This window comes from Crocuta crocuta, unplaced genomic scaffold, assembly GCF_008692635.1.
Source record: "Crocuta crocuta isolate KB4526 unplaced genomic scaffold, BGI_CrCroc_1.0 scaffold64, whole genome shotgun sequence".
Taxonomy (NCBI): Eukaryota; Metazoa; Chordata; class Mammalia; order Carnivora; family Hyaenidae; genus Crocuta; species Crocuta crocuta.
This window is the reverse complement of record NW_027530640.1, coordinates 8207001-8231163: the sequence shown is the minus strand read 5'-3', so window position 1 is coordinate 8231163 and position 24163 is coordinate 8207001. Positions and strand designations below refer to the sequence as shown.

Genomic DNA, 24163 nt, shown 5'->3' with positions numbered 1-24163 from the left:
GTCCTCTTGTTTTTTTTGAAGAGGCCTGTGTGGCTGTATACTTTCCTCTGAGAACTGCCTTTGTTGCATCTTGTGAGTTTTGGCAATGTTGCATTTCCATTTCCATTTGTCTCAAGGTATTTTTTGATGTCTCTTTTGATTTCTTCTTTGACCCGTTGGTTGTTGAGTAGTGTGTAGTCTAATCTCCACATATTTGATTTCTCAGTCTTTTTGTTGGTAATTGAGTTCTAGTTTCTTGGCGCTGTGATCAGAAAAGATGATAGATACAGTTTCAGTCTTCTCAGATCTATTAAGATGTATTTTGTGGCCTAAAATATGATAGTTACCGCAGAATGTTCCATGTGCATTTGAAAGGAATGTGTATTCTGTTACCTCTGGATGGAGTATTCTGAATATATCTATGGAGTTCACCTGGTCTAACGTGTGATTGATTTTTGTCTGGTTGATCTATCTCTTGATGAAAGTGGAGGTATAATGTCTCCTTTTATTATTGTATTGCTTTTTATTTCTCACTTTAGGTCTCTTAGTGTTTGCTTTATATATTTATGTGCTCTTGGAGTGGGTACATCAATGTTTACAATATTTATAAAATATATACAAATGTCCTCTGGTGGGATTGACACATTTATCATTCTGTAATAACCCTTATGTATCTGTTATTGTAGTCTTTGTTTTAAAGAATATTTTGTCTCATACATGTTTAGCTACCCCAGCCTCCTTTTGGTTTCTAGTTGCATGAAAAATCTTTTTCTATCATTTACTTTCAGTCTGTCTTGTCCTCACTTGTGAAGTAAGGCTCTTGTAGGCAGCATATAGATGAGTCTTGTGTGTGTTTTTTTAAATGTTTATTTTTGAGAGAGAGAGACTGAGTGTGAGCATGGGAGGGGCAGAGAGAGGGAGACACACAGAATCTGAAGCGGTTCCAGGCTCTGAGCTGTCAGCACAGAGCCCAACGTGGGGCTCGAACCCACAAACCGTGAGATCATGACCTGAGCTGAAGTAGGATTCTCAACCAACTGAGCCACCCAGGTGCCCTAATGAGTCTTGTGTTTTTATCTGTTTAGCCACCATATCTTTTGATTGGAGAGTTTAGTCCAAAAGTAATTATTGACAGGTATGTACTTGTTGCCATTATAATTGTTTTCTGGCTATTTCATAGTTCTTCTGTTCCTTCTTTTGCTCTCGCCTTTGTGGTTTGATGATTGTTTTTAATGGTGTGGATTTATTTATCTTTTGTGTATCTGCTGTAGGCTTTTGTTTTGTGTTTATCATGAGGCTTATATATAACCTATAACAGTCTATTTTAAGTTAATGTAAGTTCGAACACATTCTAAAATGCTACACTTTCACCCTCCCAACATTTTGTTATCGATGTCACACTTTATATGTCTTTATCTTGTGTATCTCTTAATTATTGCAATTGTTTTCACTACTTTTGTCTTTTAATCTTCATACTAGCTTTCTAAGGGATTAATTCGCTACCTTTAGTATATAGATTTACCTTCACTAGTGAGAGTTATACTTTCATGTATTTTTCTATTACTAATCACACCCCTGTCTTTTCAGCTTAAGGGAGTCCCTTTAAAAACATTTCTTGTCAGGCTAGTTGAGTGATAACAAACTCCTTTAGCTTTTGCTTGTCTGGAAAATTCTTTCTCTCTCAATTTCAAAGGACACCTTTGCCAGGTAGAGTATTCTTGGTTGGAAGTTGTTTTAACTTTCAGTACTTTGAATATATTGGGCCACTCCCTTGTGGCCTACAGATTTCTGCTGAAAAATCTGCTGATAGTCTGTTGGGGGTTCCCTTGTATGTAACAAGTTGTTTTTTCTCTTGCTGCTTTGAATATTCTCTCTCTTTTTAAAAAATTTTTTAATGTTTATTTATTTTTGGAAGAGAGAGACACACAGCATGTGAGTGGGGGAGGGGCAGAGAGAGGGAGACACAGAATCCAAAGCAGGCTCCAGGCTCTGAGCTGTCAGCACAGAGCCCAATGCGGGGCTCGAACCCACAAACTGTGAGATCATGACCTGAGCCGAAGTCGGACACTTAACCGACTGAGCCACCCAGGCACCCCTGAATATTCTCTCCTTGTCAAAAGTCTTTAACTTTTGACATTTTAATTATAACGTATCTTGGTGTGGGTCTCTATGGATTCATCTTTTTTGGAGTTTTGTGGGTTTCCTGTCAGGATTTCATTCTTTTTTTTTTTTTTATGGCTGAATATTTCAGAATATATACACCACATTTTTTTTTTAACATTTATTTATTTTTGAGAGTCGGAGTGAGACAGAGCACGAGCAGGGGAGGGGCAGAGAGAGAGGGAGACACAGAATCTGAAGCAGGCTCCAGGCTCTGAGCTGTCAGCACAGAGCCAGACATAGGGCCTGAACCTACGAACCATGAGATTATGACTTGAGCCGACTGAATAAGCCACCCAGATGCCCCATATACACCACAGTTCTTTAGCCACTCATTTCTTTGTGGCCATTTCGATTTTGCCCTTGTATTGCCTGTTGTAAATGATGCTGCTGTGATCATGGGGTATACTTCTCTCTTTGACACAGTGTTTTTGTTTCCTTTGGTTATTCCCAGAAGTGGAATTGCTGGATCATATAGTAGTTCTACTTTTAATTTTTTGAGGAAGCTTCATGTTGTTTTCCCCCTAGTGACGGTACCAGTGTACAGTGGGGGCAGCAGCTTTAATGGTGGAGGCCATGAGCAAATGGATCATTGCTTGTTAATTGTCACAGACTAAGCCTCATAACTCGCCTTCGGAGGTAGGTACTGACTTGTACCCAGGGCACAGGGAAGCAGTTTTACCCTTCTAGTAAAAACAGCTCCCTTAGTTGGATGCCTGAAATTCTGTCAGTTAAGGCTTTCTCACCTCTAACAATCCAAGCATTTTGGGGCAAAGGCACTAAAATCCCTGCCTACTTATGAATGGTATCCAATTCTCAAGTGTTTGCCAAGGACCTCCTGCATGCCTTGTGCTCCATGGGTAGAGCACTGGTTCTCAAACTTTTTCAGTTGCCTACATCCTAAAACAGTTTTGAAGATCTTTGTATCTCACATAGTTAAAATTTGATAGCTAAACTTTTCATAATAAATTTAAATATCTGTGGAGTGTATAAATTTTGACATAGAAAACACTGTTTCATCACTCATTTACATGTATCCAAAGAAATAGAAATACAATGTTGATTGAGAATACCAGCATTTAAAAGTATTCAGAGAAGCTCCTTTTTAACAGTCAGAAATTTTACATTACTTTTCTCCTTGAACCCATATTTCTTTTCACTGTTCTCACAAGATTTTATCCTAATGTCAAACATTTTATGCTGCTCATATTTTCTTGATCTTTAGAACAAAAATACTATATATAAATTTAAATTTACTTGGAAAAAATTGTCTTGTGATCATAAATCCACTAAATGCTGTGGGTTCTACAGCATTTGGTGGTTGTCACATTTATTAACACACAGTTGATCAAACCAATACTGTGCAGAATTAATAAATATTAAGGAAAATAAAATATTCCCAGAACTGTATCTTTTTTTTTTTTCCAGACCTGTATCTTACAATGGGATAGATGGAGATAGTTTTTGCAATTCACTCAGGTTCCTACAATAGTTAGGTATTGCTCAAATGAAACAGGGTTCAGCATCCTATATTCGGATATTTATAGGTATAAGTACTTGGAATGTCTTGTGCACAAAAAAATAATTGAATGGGAATGGAAAGGATTTGGGGGACAGCAACATCACTCAGTCCTCCAAACTCTTGAGTTACGTGTCAGCAGTCACATAGTAATCGGTCATCAATTTGTTTTAGTAGGTTTTACTCCACAATTGTTTTATTTAGATGGACAGAAAAGTTACAGAGATAGTCCAGAGAGTTCCTGAATACCCCTCACCAGTTTCCCCTTTGTAACATCTTCCATAACCCCAGTACCTTCATCACAACTAAGAAACTGGCACTGGTACATTATTATTGACTCCATTAGTCTGTTCTTTAATGATCTCTCATCTGTTAAGTCATTTTGGTATTTCTCCCATTTTGTTGAAAGCACTGAATTAGAAACATCTGAGTAGTGAAAGGATTTGTCACTCAGCCTTTCCCTTTCTTGTTTCCTGGAAAGTATGTTAAAAATAGGATTGGGGCGCCTGGGTGGCTTAGTCGGTTAAGCGTCCGACTTTCGCTTAGGTCATGATCTCGCGGTTCGTGGGTTCGAGCCCCGCGTCGGGCTCTGTGCTGACTGCCAGCTCAGAGCCTGGAGCCTGTTTCAGTCTGTGACTCCCTCTCTCTCTGACCCTCCCCTGTTCACACTGTCTCTCTCTCTCCTAGAAATAAATAAAACATGAAAAAACAAAAACAAAAAAAAAAAAATAGGCTTACTAAGACTTACGACATAACCATGGGTTATATACCTTTTTCACTGTTGGACTCTCTATTGCTTGTCCAATCTGGTATACTGAAAGAATTAGGAAAACCATAATATTCATCATTTTAACATATCTTTGCTAATATTGTGTTTTTTGATAAAATGATTTTTGTCTTATTTATATCAAAACCTTAGAGCTTCAGATTTAGGTCATTGAATTTATGGAAAATGTTCCAGGTTGGCCATAGAACTTAAATGTCAAAGCATTCCTTTTTGTTAAAGCATTGAGTAAAGCTAGCCCTTTTTTTTTCAATGTAAGCAAAAATGTTAATATGTTAATGAATTTGAATCCCTAAGTAGGCATGTGGACAGGGTTTGTGGTCCAGAGCCTTCCTTCAGGAATGTGTGGTCATTGGGGATACCTCTCATCCCCTTTTCTTGGTTTGCTCACAGTGGAGCATCCCTCAAGAGTGATGTCCTTTTTGATAATAATTGGGGGAAAGGGAAAAAGTGAAGTCTGTAAATGCAAATTGCCATTGTTCTCGCTGTCCTCAGTGTACGATATGTGAATGCAGAACATCTCCGAATTAGCCAAACTATGCATTTCTCCTATTAATCTTCATGCTTAACAGAAATGCATAAAAGACTGGTAAAGCCCTGTATCCCTATTCCCTTGGGGGGTGCCAGGCTACCGGTCACTGTGGGAAGCAGGACAAGATACCTGGCAGGAGAGCTCCATCACAGGTGCAGATCACTCAGGGCAGACCACTTGCAAGAAAGAGGACATGAGAAAGTTGAGGATCTAGAAATGAATCAAGCCTCTCTGGACAACATACCTTGCAAGGCTCTTAGGAACCCCAGGGAATACATAGTTGAGTCTGGATGGGGCTGGGAAGAGGCCTCTGAGTGTGCTGATAGTCCTGGCCATTGTGAGGATGGGAGTGCCCAGGGGCAGTGGGGCTCACCAACAGCCACCACAGGGGTCCTTCTCCAAGGCTAGTTTTCCTAAAAGACACTCGGGAGTGTCTTACCTACTGGGCTGGAAAAGGTCGTGAGTTACGGTTTTTGGTTTGATTTTTGCTTTTTGCGAACTAGTGTGCAGGAACAGTTTGCTTTTTCCCCTCACACTTGAATAGTGTGCAGACATCAAGAAAGCAAAGACCCTCAACTAAGATATTTGCTTGGTGTAAATTTATAAAAATAGTCGTTCTGGATTATCATTCTCCAGTAGAGTTTTGCCTTTAAGCAGCTGCATGTTTAGATTACAAAGTGATGGAAATACAGCCAACAGTTGTCACAGAGCTCCCGACTTCACAGTGAGCCTGCAGCTCCCACTTTGAGAAAGGTGCCACACTGGCTGTGTTTTAGTTTCTTGCTTTCTGCAGTGTTATGGGCAGGGCCTGTGAGCCCCCTCCCCTTTAGAAAAGCCCAGATTCCTTTGGTGTCTGCCTGTGTGGGCCTCATAGTGATTCTTGTCTTTGTGCAAGAAGAAGCAGGGCGAAGTCAGCAAGGCAGCCAGCGCCGACAGCACCACCGAGGGAACGCCGGCCGACGGCTTCACAGTACTCTCCACCAAGAGCCTCTTCCTTGGCCAGAAGGTAGGCACATGCATGGCCTTAGTCTGCTCGCGGCCCTGGGACAGACGGGTGGAGGCCACCTCCATTGCAGGAAGGCCTGGGGATTCCCGGAGGCCACTCCTGGCCATGTGGGTGTGGGAGGAGGAGTGGGTGGCCTCGGGGGACTACGGCGGGAGCGCTGCGGGAGACTGGCAGGTGGGAAGAGGAGGTAGTGGTAACGAGGTGGGAAAGCCACTTCTGTGGTGCTGGGGGGCTCGGGAAAAACCTGGGTTAGTCTGCAGAAGGAGCTACTAATGTGGGATATGCTGGTCATCATGTAGCCCCGGCCAGAAAAACAGCCCCAAGTCAAAGCTGGGTCCTGGAAAAGTAAAGGTCTAGCAGGCAGCCCACACGCTTGGGTGGTAACTGAAGGCAGAGCCTCTGCTCCGGGGGCGGGATCGTTGTTAGACATCCTTAGGTAATGGGTGCACTGAGCCACCTCTCGACTCCTCAAGCCAATCTTTTGTTTGTTTTAATCGTGGGCAATGTATTTTCAGCCATCCCAGTGATGCAGCTTTGCCAGGACGCCATGGTTTTGTAAAAGATGATTCACTTTTGTTGAAAATAAAAATGATGCAAAGGCTTTTAAGACCTGAGAGTGAGAGTTAATTGATAACTGCTCTATTAACACCAAAAAAAAACCCAAAACAAAACAAAAAAACAAAAACCGGGGGGTGGAGAGAGAGGGAATTACGCTTCTCTTAATGTTTCAGTCCTACATGACAGACAATTAAAGGCATGAATTTGACCTTCACGTAAATGGTGTTGTGGCTAACAACTTGGTTCTCAAGCTGCATCATTTTTACAACCTCACTGCCAGTTTTCTTTTGCATCTCAGTGACACAGCCCTCCTGCTCCTGCATTGCAAGCGCTCCTTACCCCCCCTACCCCCATTCCTGTCACTAATTGCACTCAGGCTTTCATGATGCAATTCCTGTGGTGGACCTTGTGTTCCAGCAAATAACCATTGCAGCCGACATTTTATAACCATTATCTGTATTTTGTATGCATTTTTCAAAGGGAAAAATAAGCAGTGCTTGTCATCTTAAGGTCTGGGGCTTTTAGAGTTTTTGTTTAAAATCTATTTTTTTTTAATTTACTTAAAAAGTTTCAACTCAGCAGTGAAGGCAACCATGTGAGTCTACTTTCACACCCTTTAACGTGTCCTTTGAATAATATGTTGAACATTAATGCGAGACACCTTCCCACTTGCTTTGGTTTGAGCTCCAGCGTGAACACCCCCTGCTTTTGAGGAGTAGCTCCCGTGTGAACACCCCCCCTGCTCTTGAGGAGTAGCTTCAGTGTGAATACCCTCCTGCTCTTGAGTAGCTTCAGTGTGAACACCCCCTGCTCTTGTGGAGTAGCTCCAGTGTGAACACCCCCTGCTCTTGAGAAGTAACACCAGTGTGCTTTAGGTCCCTGCTGCAGACTGCTAGCCAGGTCTGGAAGCCGATTAAGCAGGTAGAATAGTTCAGGCCCTCCTGCTGTCCCCCATCGTTCCTCACTCTTTTTCCTATCTCACCCTTGGGTGCCCTGACACTCGCCTCTCCCTTGTCTATGGTGTTCTTGCTGCCTCCTGCCGGCTGCTCCACAACTGGCCTCACATCCCCTTACTGGACCAACCCAGGTACCCTCAGAATAGTAGCACTCAGCCACCCAAATGTCCGTGTACAAATGGATGCCCTCTTTGATCTCAGGGTTGGGGTCTTGTCTGGGCTCTGCTGTACCTGAGCCCTGGGAAGGAGCTGGAAAAGACCGCAGACACCTCACTAGTTCCTCTGCAACCACACAGCGCCGTCTTCCCAGCCATGTCAGGACCAGGTGCCACAGGCCTGACAGTACCAGAGGGTACAAATTAGCAAATATTGTTCCCCATTCAGGACTGGGGAGAGGGGAGACCGAGAAGCTATAGGGAAGGACTGACACTCTATAATAACCTACAGATGTGTCATCTAATGTTATTTAAGAAACAGAGGAAAGTGGGAGAAATAGACTTGCCAAAAAACTAATGCTTGAGGTCCTGACTTGGGATTGGTTGGGCTGAACCCAGTGTAACACAGTCAGTGTTACACTGACTGTTACACTGACTGTAACTATAACTGGGGCACCATGTAACACAGACAGCCATCAGAGAGGGGGTCATGCAGGCCCAGACACACCACCCACCCTCTTTCCCACATTCCGCAGTTAAGTGTCAGTGGGAAGAACAAATAGCGAGCTACCCCGAGGCTGCCTGCTGCATTAAATGTGCTTCCGGGTTAATGACCTGAGATTGACACATCCAGGGCGAGGTACGCCCAAACCCAGCACCACATATGCCCTTTAGCAGGGTAAACTCCATCTACCCTACTGTGGCATCATGGAATAAGGTAGCACCTCAAGTCAGCCTGGGTACCAGCATCAGAAACTAGTATGCCGGCCACCCTGTCTGGAACGCTGGGCCCTGAGGTGTGAGATGGAGCAGGTGTTTATGGTCCGGAGTGTTCTGTTGCAAGCAGTCCTTTCTGGTCCTTTATTGGCTATTACTGTGGGGTGAAAGTCATGGCTTAATAATGCAAAAGGAGCAAGAGTCCTAAAATTGATGAGAATTTTCACACGAAGCACATTTTAAAATGTCATGACTACAGATGTTAGTTTTTGTTTTTTATTCAAGCTCGTTAACATACAGTGTAGTCCTGAACCCAGCGATTCATCTCTTAGGTACGACACCCAGCGCTTATCCTGAAAAGTGCCCTCCATTCATGTCCCTCCCCCATCGTGCCCATCCCCCCCTTCCCTTCCAGCAGCCCTCAGTTTGTTCTCTGTATTTAGAAGTCTCCAGACCATAGTTGTGACTTGGGTTTAAGCAAATGTTCTCAGCAGGGTACCTGAAGATGAAGACTGTATCATACCCTATGTTCTCCACATCCTGTGTTCCCATCTGTGACCGTGAAACCCATGCTTGAACGCTGTGAGCAAGAGAAGGTAGAGAAAGGTGATATTGTGCCCTGCACAGCCCTGATAGGCCGGGTTGCTAAGCTACTCATAGCAGCCGGCCCTGGGCTCAGGATCCTGGGGTCTAATTATCGTTGAGGCTGTTGTGTTTCAGATTCTCAAGTCTCCGGAGTAATCGTCCTCATTACTCTGCTTTTACCTAGCGTTCACACACACTGTTGAATTATTCTCAAAAAGACAAGGCTGTGCTGTGAATCTGAATCTACCACATGTTTTTGCTTTGTGCTTCAACTGAGATTCACAGCTTCCTTTCAGAGATTGAAAAACCTGATGTTTTGGGTTTTTTTTATTTCCAAAAAAATTCTTCCAATGTGTGTTTCTATAAATCTTTGTCAGTGGTAGTAACTGATATGGGCTTTCTTGCTAGGGTCAGTATTATTTGAAGTGGTAGGGAAGGCAGTGTAAGGAGGGTATGAGTGAGTCTCCATGCCTCCCAGACCGTCAGGATAGGAGCCACAGCCCTTGTAGGCCACTGAAGGCAGGGGCAGGGTACTGTGTATTTTCTTCCTCACATAGACCCCCAACTTCCAGGGACTGGAAGATTGTAAGGAGAGAGGGAGCAGTTGAAGCAGCAGGGAGGAGGGAAGGGCTGATGCCGTCTTTCTCCCCTATGGCTGACAATTGGCATCTCACATCCCATGAAGGGTGCTGGCTCGGCTCCTGGGCCTCCTTTGTGGCCACATGTGTCTTTTGTGTGGCCGGTTCTACCCTGAAGCCTGCCAGATGCCACCCCAGACCCAGTTTCTCCAGGAGAGTTAAAGCTGGGGACCTGGCATGTGTCAGGCAGGGCATCAGAACACAGTTAAAGGAAACCACTCATACCAGAGGCAGGGCAGCAGGTGGCCACAGAGAAATCACGGTTCTCCGTGAGGGGCTTAGAAACAGTGCCGGCTCCACCAACCTGGGTTGAAATGTACTTTGGGGACAGGAAGAGAGTTGTGTTGTATACAGCCAACGCAAGGAACTGTGACTGTTCAGCCTTCTCCCTTCCTTGTCCATTGTGAGGGCATTGTGAGAGATATCAGAGTTTAATAATTACAAGCTAGATTTGACGTGTCACTCAGACACTGTTTATCAATTACTTTTTCCTAAAATGGAAATTTTGATAATACTTTTTAAAAAATTATATATAGATGATTCCTGTAGCCAAGTAGGTCATGTTCAGGCACAGTCCACATGTCTGTCTAGTAGTTCCAAGCCACTGGCTCCTTCCCTGTCATTGGCAGGCTGCCTCCTGACCTGCCCCAAGAGATGGGGGCCACGGCCTGCCTTCCAGAAAGGCACCTGAGCCACCTCAGGTCCAATCCAGGCCAAGGACCGGTTCCTGAGCTCTGGCATTTCCATCAGCCCCGCTTTAAGAGAAGAGAGACATACATTTCACCTCAGAGTTGTCGGGAGGTTTGACATTCAGTTCCAGCTCTGTGTGCCTGTAGCAACCTGAGCACCGTCTCAGGCATCATGTGGCACTCAGGTTTAAGAGACAGCCCACTCTCTACCTTCCAGGAGCTTCTCCTAGTGAGTTCACTTGTGAGTAGAGAACAAGCACTAACATGGACATAACTGCTGGAGGGAAGTTGGGGGCACTACAGACAGACAGACTGGATGTAGTAGAGCCAGCTGAGAGTAGGGGAGTAGGGGCCTGAAGGTGGAAGGGTCTTGCGGGGTACTTAGCTAGCTCTCTTTCTTCCACCACCACAGCCAAGTGGGACCCTCTTCTGCTCTCTAACTGGCAGTGCCCTTTTGTCATTCTCTATGGCGGCCAGCAATCTTCAGATGTTTTAAACTCCCCATGCTGTTGTTTAAAACATTTTTTCCTTTTTTTAGACATTTATTTACTTAATGTTTTATTTTTGAGAGAGAGAGAGCATGAGCATTGAAGGGGCAGAGAGAGAGGGAGAGACAGAATCTGAGGCAGACTTCAAGCTCTGCACTGTCAGCACAGAGCCCGACGCAGGGCTCGAACTCATGAACTGCGAGATTATGACCTGAGCCGAAGTTGGAGGCTTAACTGATTGAGCCACCCGGGCGTCCCCAAAATTTATGTCATTCCCAACAATAAGACAAAGGAGTAGAGACCCTATTCACAATTTGAAATCATTAGTCCCACCTCCCAGAGAATCAGACTAAATACGAGAATTTTTGCAGTTACCCAGAAATCTTATTTCCCAGCCCACAGGTCCCCCTGCTCTGCCATGTGCTTCAGACAGCCACAAGGCCCCTGGGGAAGGGGACCAGGACTGGCCATCTTTCCTGGCCCCACCAGGCTGATCTGTGTATCTCCACTGGGCAGTAAGATCCTTGCCAGACATTTGCACACATGGTCTCTTTGTACCCCATGCTCATGGATATTCTTCTCTTGCCCTGGGGCGCTTTGGCCTTTGTTCTTGATCATTTCACTGTTGGCTTCTGTCCACTGGCCTGCCTGCCCAAGCCAATCTGGTTACCCACGTGTCTTTCCACAGTGCCTGCAACAGTGTGTCCTCTCCCCTCCCACCCATTCCTGTCTCCCCCACACACGAGGCTCCCCCCACCCCAAATACAAGCTGTATACTCCAGAGGTGGTCTTTAAAAGCACCTCTCGATATTTAATAGAACGGTTCTGTAGCTCAGCCCCAGGACTTGTGCTGAGCCTGATACTCAGCAGAATGTAGTTGAAAAAGTAAGACTCAGGTGTGAGGGAGAGAGTATGTGGTTNAGAACAAACTGAGGGTTTTTAGTGGGGGGGGGGGGGGGGGAGGGGGGGAAGAGAAGGGTAGAGGCTCCCTACAGTGCTTCACAGAGCAGGGTGCCTCTGTCAGAAAGGAAGGTGCTGAGTCCAGAGTGAGCAGGGAGTTCTTGAAGGGATTTGTGTTGTTTGTAACCACTCCCTTGCCTCAGCACAACCATGAAGCCCCGGCACCCACCCCCACCCACACAGTTTCTCCAGAGAGCCCATCCCCCAGGCAGAAGGGGACTTCTCCCCAGGCAGAGTCCAGGACAGTCTCCTGGCGTCTTCTCTGCTAGCTGAATCAAAGCCCTTGAAAAAGAGCTGATTTTCCTTCTAATGAGGAACTTCCAAATATAAGTTCAGAAGCATCTACACCATTGGAAAAAAAAGTGTGAATTTTAGGGATTTGAACATGTATATTTTTTAAACAACAAAGGAAACTCGTAGGTGTCCTAAAAGTGTACTTACGTACACCACACCAAGTGTTGCTTTCCCAGTTTTCTCCTTTCCCTTACTCCTTCAACCACCTCCTCCTCCTTCACAGTATAGGGTTTTGGGGTATTTCTTTTAGGGGGAAGAGCAGGGAGGATTCACTTAATTGGAGTTGTTATAAACACTGTTTGCTTGAAGTGAGATGCAAAAATGCAGTGCTTACATGATAGCATAATCAAACCCTTGACCTTGTTCTGAATCCTGACTCCTTACTTGCCTTCCTCGAGTCCCCTAGTCTGTGCCCACCCACATCCCTTCTCCCTGAGCACACAGCTAGCACCCTAGCCCCGGTGCTGGTCCCCTGTATGCCTCTGTCCTCTAGTGCTAAGCCCTCTGCTGTGTCTGCCTTCCCCCCCCAACTCCCGGGGGCCTCTAGCTTCAGGGGTGTTGGTGGCCCCTGAAGCACCCTGCAGTGCTGGGAACCATACCGTAGGAAGTCCTGGTGCAGGAAACTAGAAGTGGGACCCACTGCCCTGCCGAGCCTTTCCCCAGCAGTATGACCAGATTTCTTTCCAGAAGTGCTTTCTCACAAAGAGTGACTTAGTTTAAGGAGGTCTTTTTTGAGACTCTGCTGTCTGCTTTTAGGCATCAGAAAAGTGGGTGTATATTTCTGGTGCTTATAGTGTGTCAGGTTTTTTGGTTGATTTTGTTTTCAGCAAAACACTTGGCCCCAGAAATTCAGTGCTTTGGAGCTTAGGTGCCAAGAGCCTCCCTGCCAAGTGTGTGCACACGGCCCTGTCCTCCGAGCGCACGCCTGGACAAAGGCTCCTGTCCTGCCAGGCTGTGCGGCTGCAGACAGCTCTTCCAGCATGGATCACAGCGGGTCCTAGGCAGCAGCGCCTCTGGGAGCTGCTCAGACATCGCTCTTGGCTGCAGCTCATGTTAGGAACTCATGTCCCTGAAGGATAAGCATCTTAACTGAGAGAGAGCGAGCGAGCTAGCGCTTTGCCGCAGGCACTTGTCCCTAAGAACAGGAGGGGAAAGCATAGCACCCACGACAGTAGTCCTGGGCCAGCTAATTCCACTTGCCCCTCGGACAGCTGAATCTAGAACTCAGGGTTACTCTCATCCTGATGGTCGCTATAGCAATGGAATACTTGTGGGATGGGAGGACATTCATTGGCTCTTCCAGGAGAGCCAGTCGGTTTCCATGCTCATGAAACTCGAGGACAGTCCTCGACCCACTGGGTCAAAACACTTGAAGGTGCAATACTTGAAGAGACTAACAGTCTTGCTAGAGAACGGCTATTTCTCTTCCTACCTTTCACCAGAACTTCAGGATTCGATGTTCCTAAGCAACACACCATCTTGGTCCTTGCTACCTCTGAGCAGGACAAGGGAGCCAGCCAGCCAGTGGTCAGGCTGATGGGGACAGACTTAAAGATCCATGGCCACTTAGAGAATGGCAGAGCTCCCCGGGCTTTCCCACACCAGCTGGGACTTCTGTACCATCCCAGGGCTCAAAGAAGAGGGCACATACACCATTCCCACCCCAGCACTGAGTTCCCTGATTTTGGTCCTGATAGCTGCTGTACTCTGTTCCTTCAAAGGGAAGTGGATCCACCAGTCCACATGGCTTATGCCTCCCTTTGGCCACAAGCATCACCCACCAGGTTCTGGAGCCTCAGCCTAGTTTGCTTCCTTTCAGCATCCGAGCAGCACTGGAGCCTTGTTTGAACTGGATTCGTTTTAGCCAGCGACTCCCTGTCCCCACCCCGTGTGCCCAGTGCACCCGGAGTGTGTGCACTGCCCTCCACCTGTATCCCAAGGCTCACTTCTCTGTGACTTCCCGGCTGTCCTGTTATTTCCCACCTCATGCTTTTCTTTTCAGCTGAACCTTATTCACAGTGAAATCAGTAATTTAGCCGGCTTTGAGGTGGAGGCCATAATCAATCCTACCAATGCTGACATTGACCTTAAAGATGACCTAGGTAATTGGGGATGGGGTTTGGCACCACCAGCTGTCAGATGAAAAGTTATGGAACCCAGAATTTAGGCTCTTCATCTTGTCAAACTTCAGATGGTCAAGCCAAATGCCCAAATCCCCGTTGAACATTTGAAGGAAATCCTGAATGTTTACTCACTCTGAGCCATTTCAAATGGAAATGATCTGATAAGGTTTCCTTGAGTGCAATTGGCTACTTTCCCCTTGACTGTAAATGTATTGCTATCTAAATTCTCTTCCATAATGATCATACTGACTGCTGGTTACTTGGGAGGGATTTTTTAAAAATGTGTTTGTTTTTTTTTTAGAACTGAAAAATCTCAGGTTACTACAAAATGATAGTTTCTCCATTTAAGCCCTAATTAGAAATGACAAAGCTTAAAAGCACTTGAAAAGGGAGAAAATTAAACTGCATCAGTATATCATTAAGTTGTCTTTAATCCACCAGTAAATTGGTTTCCCTTAAATTTGCCACCTAGTGTCATTCCTCAATTTTTTTCTATGACTGAAAACAGTATATGACTGCATGCCGCCTTCATGAATTACTTGATTAGGGGATGATTAATATTAAACAGAAGGGCAGCATCTCTTTCTGAGTGAGTCTCCACAGAGGACAACTCTGCCTCAGAGCCAGGGTGGTGTCTCCCGGGTTCGGGGCAAGCTGAGAGGGACCCCTAAGGGCTTGATTCTGTGGCTTGATCTTTGCATGGAAGAACTCTCAGCTCAGGGGCTCAGTGAAGGCTCCTGTCCTCTTAACTGGGAGCCTTGCCAGGGGCAGCAGACTAGCGGTTGCCCACCGAGGCAGCTTCATGCCTGATGCTGACCCAGGTTTGTTTTATAAGCCTTTACCCCCCACCTTCAGCTACCTTCGTAAGGTGGCCAATTCTTTGACTGTCAGAGATGCTCATTCTAGAGCCCAGGCCCGAGCCACACAAATTGAGTATAACCGTGGGCTGGAAACGTCGGAACCAGGACTCAAGAATGCCCTGCCTGACCTTGTTTTCCAACCACATACTCTATTTATACAGATATTTTCTTTAAAAAAAAAAAAAAAAAAGCCACACATTGGAAAAAGCAGGGATTCTTTGTATCCAAAGTACGTCTTCTACGTAAAATACATGAAAGTAAGAGTGACTAGAATAAATGGCAGACCTGGAAAAACATTTGTTACACATTGAGGGGGAAAATAAAGGCAGTTCTCTGTGCACACATACTGTTTTCTTGGTTTTCAAGAGCTGTCCCTTGAAGGCAGACGAAACGATGAAGGTCGTAAGACCAAAACTCCAGCTCTGAATGCTGACGGCTGCCAACGAAATGGAGAAACTCGTTGTTGTGGTTGGCCTGGTAGTCCACGTTTTTTTTTAAAAAACAGATGCCATGTTTTAGTAGCCTTCTCAGTGGGGTGCCAGTTTTATAGGCTTTTGCGAAGTGAAACGGGGCATTCGTTGTTTTGTTATTTCTTTTAATCTTTGGAAATGATCTCATGTGTGTGTTTCTCTTTTTTTGGACATGTCATTCAAATGTTTAATTTAAACATGTCACATTTGATATTCCTCCTCCTCCTCCTCCTTCTCACCCCCATCCACATGTGCACACCTCGTGGACTGATTGCCCCTTGGGCTCACATGTTGGAATCGACCAGGTAGGCCAGCCCTGCCATTGGGGCATTAGTAAATGTGCCTGTGCGTGGGTCTCAGTCCAACACAGTTGATCTACATTTGTTTACCTGTTATAGTTGCAAGTTGTACAGGCTGACATTGCCTCGATCGACAGTGATGCTGTCGTTCACCCGACAAACACTGACTTCTACACCGGTGGTGAAGTAGGTAATGCCCAGCCGGGTGCTGCCGAGAGTGTGTGTGTGCATGGGCAGTCGGCCGCCGCAGACAGCTTGATCCTTTGACAGCTATGCAGGGCTGCATTCATTTCACACTTCCAGCTGTCCCGACCCCCCCAGGTCGACCTTGCCAAGGTCTCCGGTCCCTGGGCTGCAGACCCCAGAGGTGCAGCTAGCCGGCAGCCAGGGCGCATCATGCAGCTCACAAATGGGAGCACTTCTGGTTTGGAAACTGGTTCGGCAACATCACTTTTGCATTTGCTTCACGAGGCACGGCTTTGTTGGAGACTGGGTTCACCCGTGATTTCAGCTACACGGGGGCTTCCAAGACCCCTGATGTGCCCGCTATGGACCAGACACAGTGGAGAGCCCGGGCACAGGTCTCAGCACCCCTCCCCCACTTTGGCATCGGAAACATGCTTTGCTGAAACGGCCTTCAGGCCTCAGGTGCACTCGGGTGTGTGGGAACACTCTCCCACACTGAGGTTCTCAGACCTTAACTGCATGAAAGTCACCTCATTCTGGTGTGGGGTCCCCAGACCATTTGAGAAACTCTCCTAGACCCAGAAAGCTGCTTCCTGTTCCCTGGCAGCTGACCCCCATAGTCATTTGGCTTCTGGTGCTCACCAGCTGAGGGCGGGCTGAGGGAAGAGGGGCAGGTGGGTGCCGAGCACTATGGCCACTGCTGTGGTGCTGACATGATGAGGGGGCATCCGGACTGACAGCAGAAAGGCACAAGTGTGGAGCCAGGTGGAAGGAGCTTAAATCCCAACCTTGCCATCTCCTGGTCCTGAGAGCTGGGCCAGTTACTTAGCTCCCCAGTGCCTCCGTGTCCCTATCTACGCCCACGTGATAATAATGAGAGTTGGGATAACCTAGGCAAAGCACGTTGTCTTGTGTCTGCCTCCTGATTGGTGCTGACTGTATGGTCTCACTCTCACGTGTATCTAATGATTTTTACCATCGATGTGCTCATCCTGAGAGCAGCACCCTGGGTGTATATTCAAACACCACTTTCTAAAGTGGTGCCCTTTCTACTAAGGGCAGAAGTGAAGTCATGTTGAAGGCTGAGGCTATGGGGATGCTCATGAGCGTCCCAGACACTGGAAGTACAACAACTTAGCTCTGTTTAGTGTCACAAGCAGAGCCCACTGTTCACAGCCTGCCCTGGCCACTGTAATTTGGGCTGATTGCTCTCCTGGGCATTTTGGATCTCGGACATGGATGGAAAAGACACACTGGACAGGAAGTCCGGATTCGCCAAGTCGCCCAGGCCAAAATGAAATCAGGCTGGAGGCAATTAAAATAAACTCAGCTTTCACAAGATTTTGGAGGAGTTTAAGAGCTCCTAAGTCAGGCAGCTTAAGAGAAAGATACTCTTTCTGTCTTGACCAAATGAAAACTTGATGGGAAGAAAATAAACAGAGCAGCCAAGGGCTTATTTTTCTGCCAAGAGTAACTGAGGCTTGGGTTCATCCTGCCAGCCAGGACTTTGGGTGAAATGGAAATTAGCACCCTTCCAGTGCAAAGGTGTCTCCCCAGTCCCAAGGAAAAGAGAAAGCTGACTTTCTTTGCTGTGGCTGTGGAAGGGGTGTGTTCAGCAGGATTAGTTGTGCTGGGACATAGAGCTGGAGGCTTTGAGATGGAGTCAGGAGCCAGCCCGCGGGGGGAGCAGGCAGAGAACCTAGTCCTTCCCAAACCGGGATCGGAGCTGGTCTCCTTGGAATCAGAACAGTGCTAATCCTTTCCCCTGTGATGTGCTTGCCCTCCCCCTCACTGGGGTGCACAGGGCAGGCACAATGAGCCTCGGTGACCTGTAAGTACCTGGGGTTTGAGAACTTGCCCGATGTCATGAGACACATCACTCACAGACACTGACACAGCTGGAGTAGAACATCAGCTGGTCCGGACGGCTTCATTGGCCGACGGGGACCCTAAAGGACTGTGTCAGAACCCAGGTCTTCCAAAGTCCACCTCAGTGCCTTTTCTTAGTGAACCAGTCCAGACTAGTACTGAACCCACCTATCTTGTACGATGCCAAAACAATGACAAACCAGATTTGTGCATGGCCTCAATTGGTTGCAGCTCCCACTTTGATGTGTGAGAGGGGAAAAGAGGAAGCCAGGACATGATCACTCCATTTCTCCCATTGGGTGTGAATTCCTGAGACCCAAGACTGCTGGAAGAAGGAATGCCAGTGCAGGAATGCTTAGCCCCGTGATTAACTCTTACCCATCACAGTTCTTTCTAACAGTGAAATAGACCACAGGCTTAGCCTGACATTTGCCCAAGCCTAAATTTTCGCTTAGGCTGTTTTGAACACCAATACTTATGCCTGCTTTCTAAGCATGAAATAATGTTCTCGTTCTCATGGGAGTAACACGTGTTTATGCTTGGGGGCAAAGAAGCCAATTGCTTTATGATTAACCCTGAAGTGGAGCCTAAAAAGCAAGAGTCTTACATTACTAGTGTTGACAATACAGTCGAAATGGGCCTGTTTCTTGTTACAAAGTACACGTGTGTCTACATGAACATGTGCGTACATATGTGTGTGTAGGAGTCCAGTCCTGACCGGGGTGATTGCCTGCAACCTAGGGTTCAACTTTTTAAGTTTGGGAAATGCATTAAGTGTATTTTAACTTGGAAATTTCACTTCTAATTAAAGCAAGATTTAATTACAAGTAAAAAATTTTAAAGTAAACACTCTTCCTAAGATCAAACACCTTTAATTACAAATCAGCCCATTTTCTTAATCATTTTTGCTTTAGGAAGGAGCTGGTAGTAGTCCCTCAGCACTGATCTTACTTTGCCTTCCAAATTTCTCAGTTCTCCCTGAAGAGTATAGAGGGTAGACAATGCACACGGAAAACTGTGGCACATGGAGCATATTTGTTTCCCTCCTGCAAGGTCAGGAGGGAAGGCCGGACCAGGTGCGGGGGTTGGGCAGCAGTGTCGGGGACCCAGCAGATTCCAACTTCACAGGCGTTTTTCTCTGCTGCATGGTATTTTGAGTGAACCCGTCATTGGGCCTCACTCCCTTGGGTTGTATCCCCAGAGCGTCCCCTTCCTGCCCAGTGGAGGTGGCTGTGAGCCTCACGCGCATTCATTGTCATTCAGCCACCGTCTGTGATGGCGGTCTTTGTCAGAAACATGCAGCGGCTGTCACAGCAGTTAGAAGTCTCTGGAGTGGATATGTTTTCCCTCCTGCCCCCTCTGATTTAAGCGTCCGTGACTGCTTTCCAAACAGGCGAAGGCACAAGGGACGCTGGATCCCACGCCAAGCCTCCCGTGCCAATGGCTCTCTAAGAGCCGGGCCTGCTCCTCGCCATCCTAGAGCTCCGGGGGGAGGGGGGGGCTGGCCCGCCGGTCACGTGCGCACCCCAGACTTCCTGCAGCGGGCCGGCGTGCAGGCCAGTGCCTGCCATCCACCCTGGTGCCAACTCATTTGTGACAGTGCCCAGGCCGTGTGCTCTTCCTTCCAGAAACTTCTTGGGGTTAGTTCACTCCAGAACAAGCACGCCCGTGAGGCAGTTTTTTCAAAGAGAAAGAGACCTAGTCACCACAGGGTGAATCCAGAGAGAATTTGGGCTGGTGCACTCTGACGCCCTGACTGACACATACCACGGTGTGCCGAGTGCAACTCCGAATTTTCCACGATAAATGGTGAATCTTAAGGGGAGTATTTGATCCTCTTGTGAGGAAAAGTACTTTAAAATGTGAAAAACTGATGAATCAGAGCTTAAGGAAGAGAGACCCCCCTTCTGGCCACACTTTAAAGGACGATGTTGTTATCCGTTCTCAATGCCACCTGCTATGCCACACAAGACATGTAACCATCAGGCCACAATGGCCTTGGTAACCTTGTGTGGGAACGCAGCTTTCCTGGCGGGAATTGGGTCCTTCACAAGAACCTGAATTCCAGGAAAGGCGCTGCCTGCCTCTACCAGGTTTAACCTTGAAAACCTGGCCCTGAACACTTGGTCATCTTGCTGTCCAAGCTTTCATGTGGTACAACTTCCTTTTAAGCTCTGCTTCTGAGGTTGCCTTCCTTTACCTGAAGTGATTCTGAGTCATTAGTGTGATGAAGGAAATATTGTCTGAGGCCATTATTTTTTTTTTTTTTTTTTTTTTTTGTATTCACTTATAACACCATGGCTGCAAAATAGGAACGAAGCATGGTAATAATGTTGGTCCAGAGATGACCAAATCTCAGTGCTTTCTTCTGGGCCCGCTGCCATGGGGAGAGCTGGCTCCCTGATGGGAGTCTGGTATGCTTTCCCTGAAGCCTCCATATTTGGGGGTTCTCCCCTGAGAGAAGAAAATCTAGAGGAGGCACGAGCCTCAGAAGCCAGCACCATCTGGTTTCTCATGGCAATGGAAAGCATGCCAGGACTGGCATGCTGGCATGGCACAGGCGGGTCCCCTGTCCCTTACCTCTCTGGCATATCCAGGATGACCCCGAGTCACCCCCAAATGTGGGAGAGCAATGCCAGCTCAGCGGTAATTGGTTAAGTGGTCAGTCTTTTTGAAATTTCCCTTTTAGGACTTAACCTAGGCTTAGTTTCCTGTTTTGCAGCCATGTGAAAATTGAGCTGGTCAGATCATTTGAAGTATGTAATCACCTTACATGCTAAGTGTCTGTGTGTGTCCCAAGATGCAAGAGTGGCCATCTGACCTCGCCCTGTCCCTGTCTAGGAAACACGCTGGAGAAGAAAGGCGGCAAGGAGTTTGTGGAAGCTGTTCTGGAACTCCGAAAAAAGAACGGGCCCTTGGAAGTAGCTGGAGGTGAGCTGGGGCAGTGCCTTGCTTATTTGGGCATGGCGCAGGCAGCATCAGGAAAAGCTGGTTATGAAGCATCTTGGAATTCAGGGGTGCGTTGGCCACGCAAACCTGTCTCCTGGCTGGGGGCACAGGGAACCCTGTCAGATTTGCAACTTGGACTTAAAACACAAATGCAAATTGGCAGGGGGAGTGTAAGGGCTGTGAAACCTGCCTTTCCCATTTTTTTCTTTACTGCTCAAAATAGCTTTTAAATGTTTGATGTCTAGACTCTAATTTTAAGTAATTACAGCAGCTGGGTTTGGCAGAGCTGAGAGTTGTAGATGGCCACACTGAGCCGTCTGTGAAAGCGCCGGTGAGAGGTGCAAATTAATCATTGTCATTCAGCCATTTGTCTAACTGGGCAGAATCGAAATAGACATTTTTCACTCGCCCATCACACCTTTCCTCATAGCAGGGGTAAGAAAATAACGTGGAACCTGATGTGCCGACAGTGGTTGCTAAGAGGTAGAGGAAAGGCCTTCTTCCTGCTGCTGGCCTGGAGTTTGGAATTGGAGATGGACAGTAGGACGTGAAGGACAGAGGGCCTCTGGAGGGCCTGGGAGTCCAGACAGTGGGGTGAGGCCCAGTTTCCTCTACCAGCCATGCAAGGACATGCCATTCCCTTCCTGTGGGCTCTGGTGTCTCTTCATACTCAGTGGTCCCCAGTGTCCAAGCTATCTTATTGCTGCTTTGAAAATGAATCTTCATTGAATACAGTGTATAACACCAGTTACTGTGTGACTTCTGCACCAGCGACCCTCTTTCCCCAGTCATCCTGGGCTAGGCACGGAGCCAGGTATGGACAAGAGCATAGCATTCCTTTTGTATTGGACCTCCGCCCTGCCCATTTTGTTTTGCCTGCAAGGAGTGCGGCATCAGGTAGGGTACAGTTCCGAGCCATTCTAGGTATTTCCACCAAAGTCCCATTCTGAACAAGGGACAACTGATGTAGCATTAACTACCCAGCCAGGGGCTCCTGACCTTTCTTCAGTCCCTTCCCAGCACTCCTCTTTGTGAGCCTGTAGGGCCTTTCCAGGGATGACCTTCAGATGGAGGTGTGATGAGAGGTCGGCCTAGTGCTGTCATACCCCAAACTCAGCAGGTGACACTTGGGCCACAGCTGATGCAGACCCAGTACATTTAGCCTGGCTGAAGATAGGCCTGCCTGTTGTAATAATGCTATTTGTCCTGGATATTAGGATCAGTTTTAGAAAAAGTTTTAGAATGTCATTGAAGGTAGTATAAAACCTTAGCCCGGCTTCCACTATTGGGAGATGATCACTGTAACAAGGTTTCTTTCCAGTCTTTTCCCATGCATTGTTCAGCAGTGACCTGTCCCGAGGACAGATCAGTGCATAAACCCCCCCATCTCATGCTGCTCTAGATCAGCACGTGAACGCAGAGTTCTTAGTCAGGAAGCAGAGCCAAGACTCAAACTCTGACCTGTGGCTTAGCCCAGAGCTGTTTCTACTGCACCATGAGACAGTGCCCACCGATCACTCTTCCCTGGTACCTACGAGGACCACAACAGACCTGAGAGCCCTACCCAGGAGGACCGTTGTCCCTCACCAAATGGGCTCAGGCGGCAATCACACCGTAGCAGTGGTGCAGAGGCCGCAGTGTGTTCCCGCGTGGAAATGGCCCAGGAGGCCATTGGCAAACCTGTCACCCAGAACCAGCACCTTGGGAACACGAGTCCCAGAACATGTTCTAGGAGACCCTGGCCAAGGTGGAACACTTCCTACGGGGTAGAATGCCCAAGGCCAGTGCCTTTAGAACTGAGGGCAAGAGCTGGGTGAGGTGTGGAGATGTGTAGTGGGGGAAAAGGCCGTCTTCCAGGAACAGCAAACAGTTCCAGCCTCAGAGAACAGTTTAATTCTGTCAGAACTAAAATCATTTTGGGAGGGGAGGAGGGTACCAGAGCTGCTAGTCATGTTCCTTCATGGCTCCTTAAACAGAGTTGCTTTCCTAATCAATTCATCCTAAACTGCGCCGGGGAGGTTTATAGATATAATTATCTGTATGGGAGTGCACTGGAGGAATGGGGCACATTTGAGGCTGCAAACATTCTGAATTCCGGGGCAAGTTAGGTGGCCCAGGGCCCACGTCTGGGAGGATGTATGGAGAGGGCTGGCTGTCATCTTGGCTAAAAATCCTAGAGGGGATGCATCCTTACACCAGCTTTCCAAGTTTGGGTCTTGGGCCGGCGTTCCCCCTGAGAAGACTGGCTGGTGAGCAGTTTCTAGCGGGGCTGACATCAGAAGCACAAGATGGCAGGCGCTACAGCCCTCCCTGGATGCAGGCCATGGGGCAGCTGTGCCCCGCAGCAGGACAAGAACTCACTGTTCCCGTCTCATCCCCTCCAGCTGCTGTCAGTGCAGGTCACGGCTTGCCTGCCAAGTTTGTGATCCACTGTAACAGTCCGGTCTGGGGTGCTGACAAGTGTGAGGAACTTCTGGAAAAGACGGTGAAGAACTGTTTGGCCCTGGCAGACGATAAGAAGCTCAAGTCCATCGCGTTCCCCTCCATTGGCAGTGGCAGGTAAGGGCACATCATTATCCTTCTCTGCATACTAAGCGCATAATGGTGGTGCTCTGGCTTGTGCACCGTCAGCTGAGGCTGTTTTCGAGCCACCTACTTTAGTGGAGAAGACAGGAGGGGAAAGAATACAAACATAAAGCAATGGTGAACAGCACTTTAAAAGATGTAGTGAGGTAGGAAGGTGAGGACAGTATGCATTTTCCTTTGTGACAGCAGGTGTCAGCACAGAATGTGACCTCAGGGTCACATTGGGACCATCAGAGATAGGGTTTAGAGAGTGAACCTTGCAGGACACGAAGACTTAGATGTGGGGGTGAGTGGGGAGGATGGGGGGGGGTGCTGTGAATGCCAGGATGCTCATTCCATCTCCATCTGTCCAGCTCGTGAGAGGCAGATGTGAGTGGACACTTACATGACAGTGACACAGGGCTGGGCCTGCCCTGGCTCTCAGCCCTGAAACAGCCCCCAGTGACTCTGGGTGTGCACTGGAAGAAATTAAGGGAGCTCTGAGAAGGGAGAGCACTTTGGGAACTCTGTGCCATGATGCAGGGCCCCACTGCCCATCACAGGGTCCTCCCTGCCCCAGTCTATGCCACATGTCTCACATTCTGGCTTCGGCACCAAAGGGAAGGGACACCGGCCAGCAGAGGCTACAGCCGTGTACATGCTGGGCCCCAGAGGGCCATAACCCAGGGCTGTGTATTGGCCATGGCTGCACCTGGGACGTCCTGTCCAGCCTGCCTGCCCACTTGGGTCTCTGCTGTTGGACCCTCCCAGTGCCCAGGCAGGGCTGTGTGGCTGCAATACACCAGCTTCCTTTGACACTGC

General features: G+C 47.5%; 1 protein-coding gene across 4 annotated transcripts in view; it reads left to right on the top strand.

Annotated features, from left to right (window-relative positions):
* The window catches only part of MACROH2A1 (macroH2A.1 histone), a 68679-nt gene that overhangs the window by 37213 nt on the left and 7303 nt on the right, over positions 1-24163 (top strand). Inside the window, exons 4-7 of one of the 4 annotated variants that reach the window (XM_077768672.1) lie at positions 5873-5980; positions 15872-15962; positions 20669-20758; positions 23161-23335. In XM_077768672.1, the coding sequence (XP_077624798.1) occupies positions 5873-5980; positions 15872-15962; positions 20669-20758; positions 23161-23335 (464 nt within the window). Of the gene's footprint in view, positions 1-5869; positions 5981-14022; positions 14123-15871; positions 15963-20668; positions 20759-23160; positions 23336-24163 lie in introns of all 4 variants that reach the window. The other 3 variants (XM_077768670.1, XM_077768671.1, XM_077768669.1) reach the window with 3 other exon arrangements.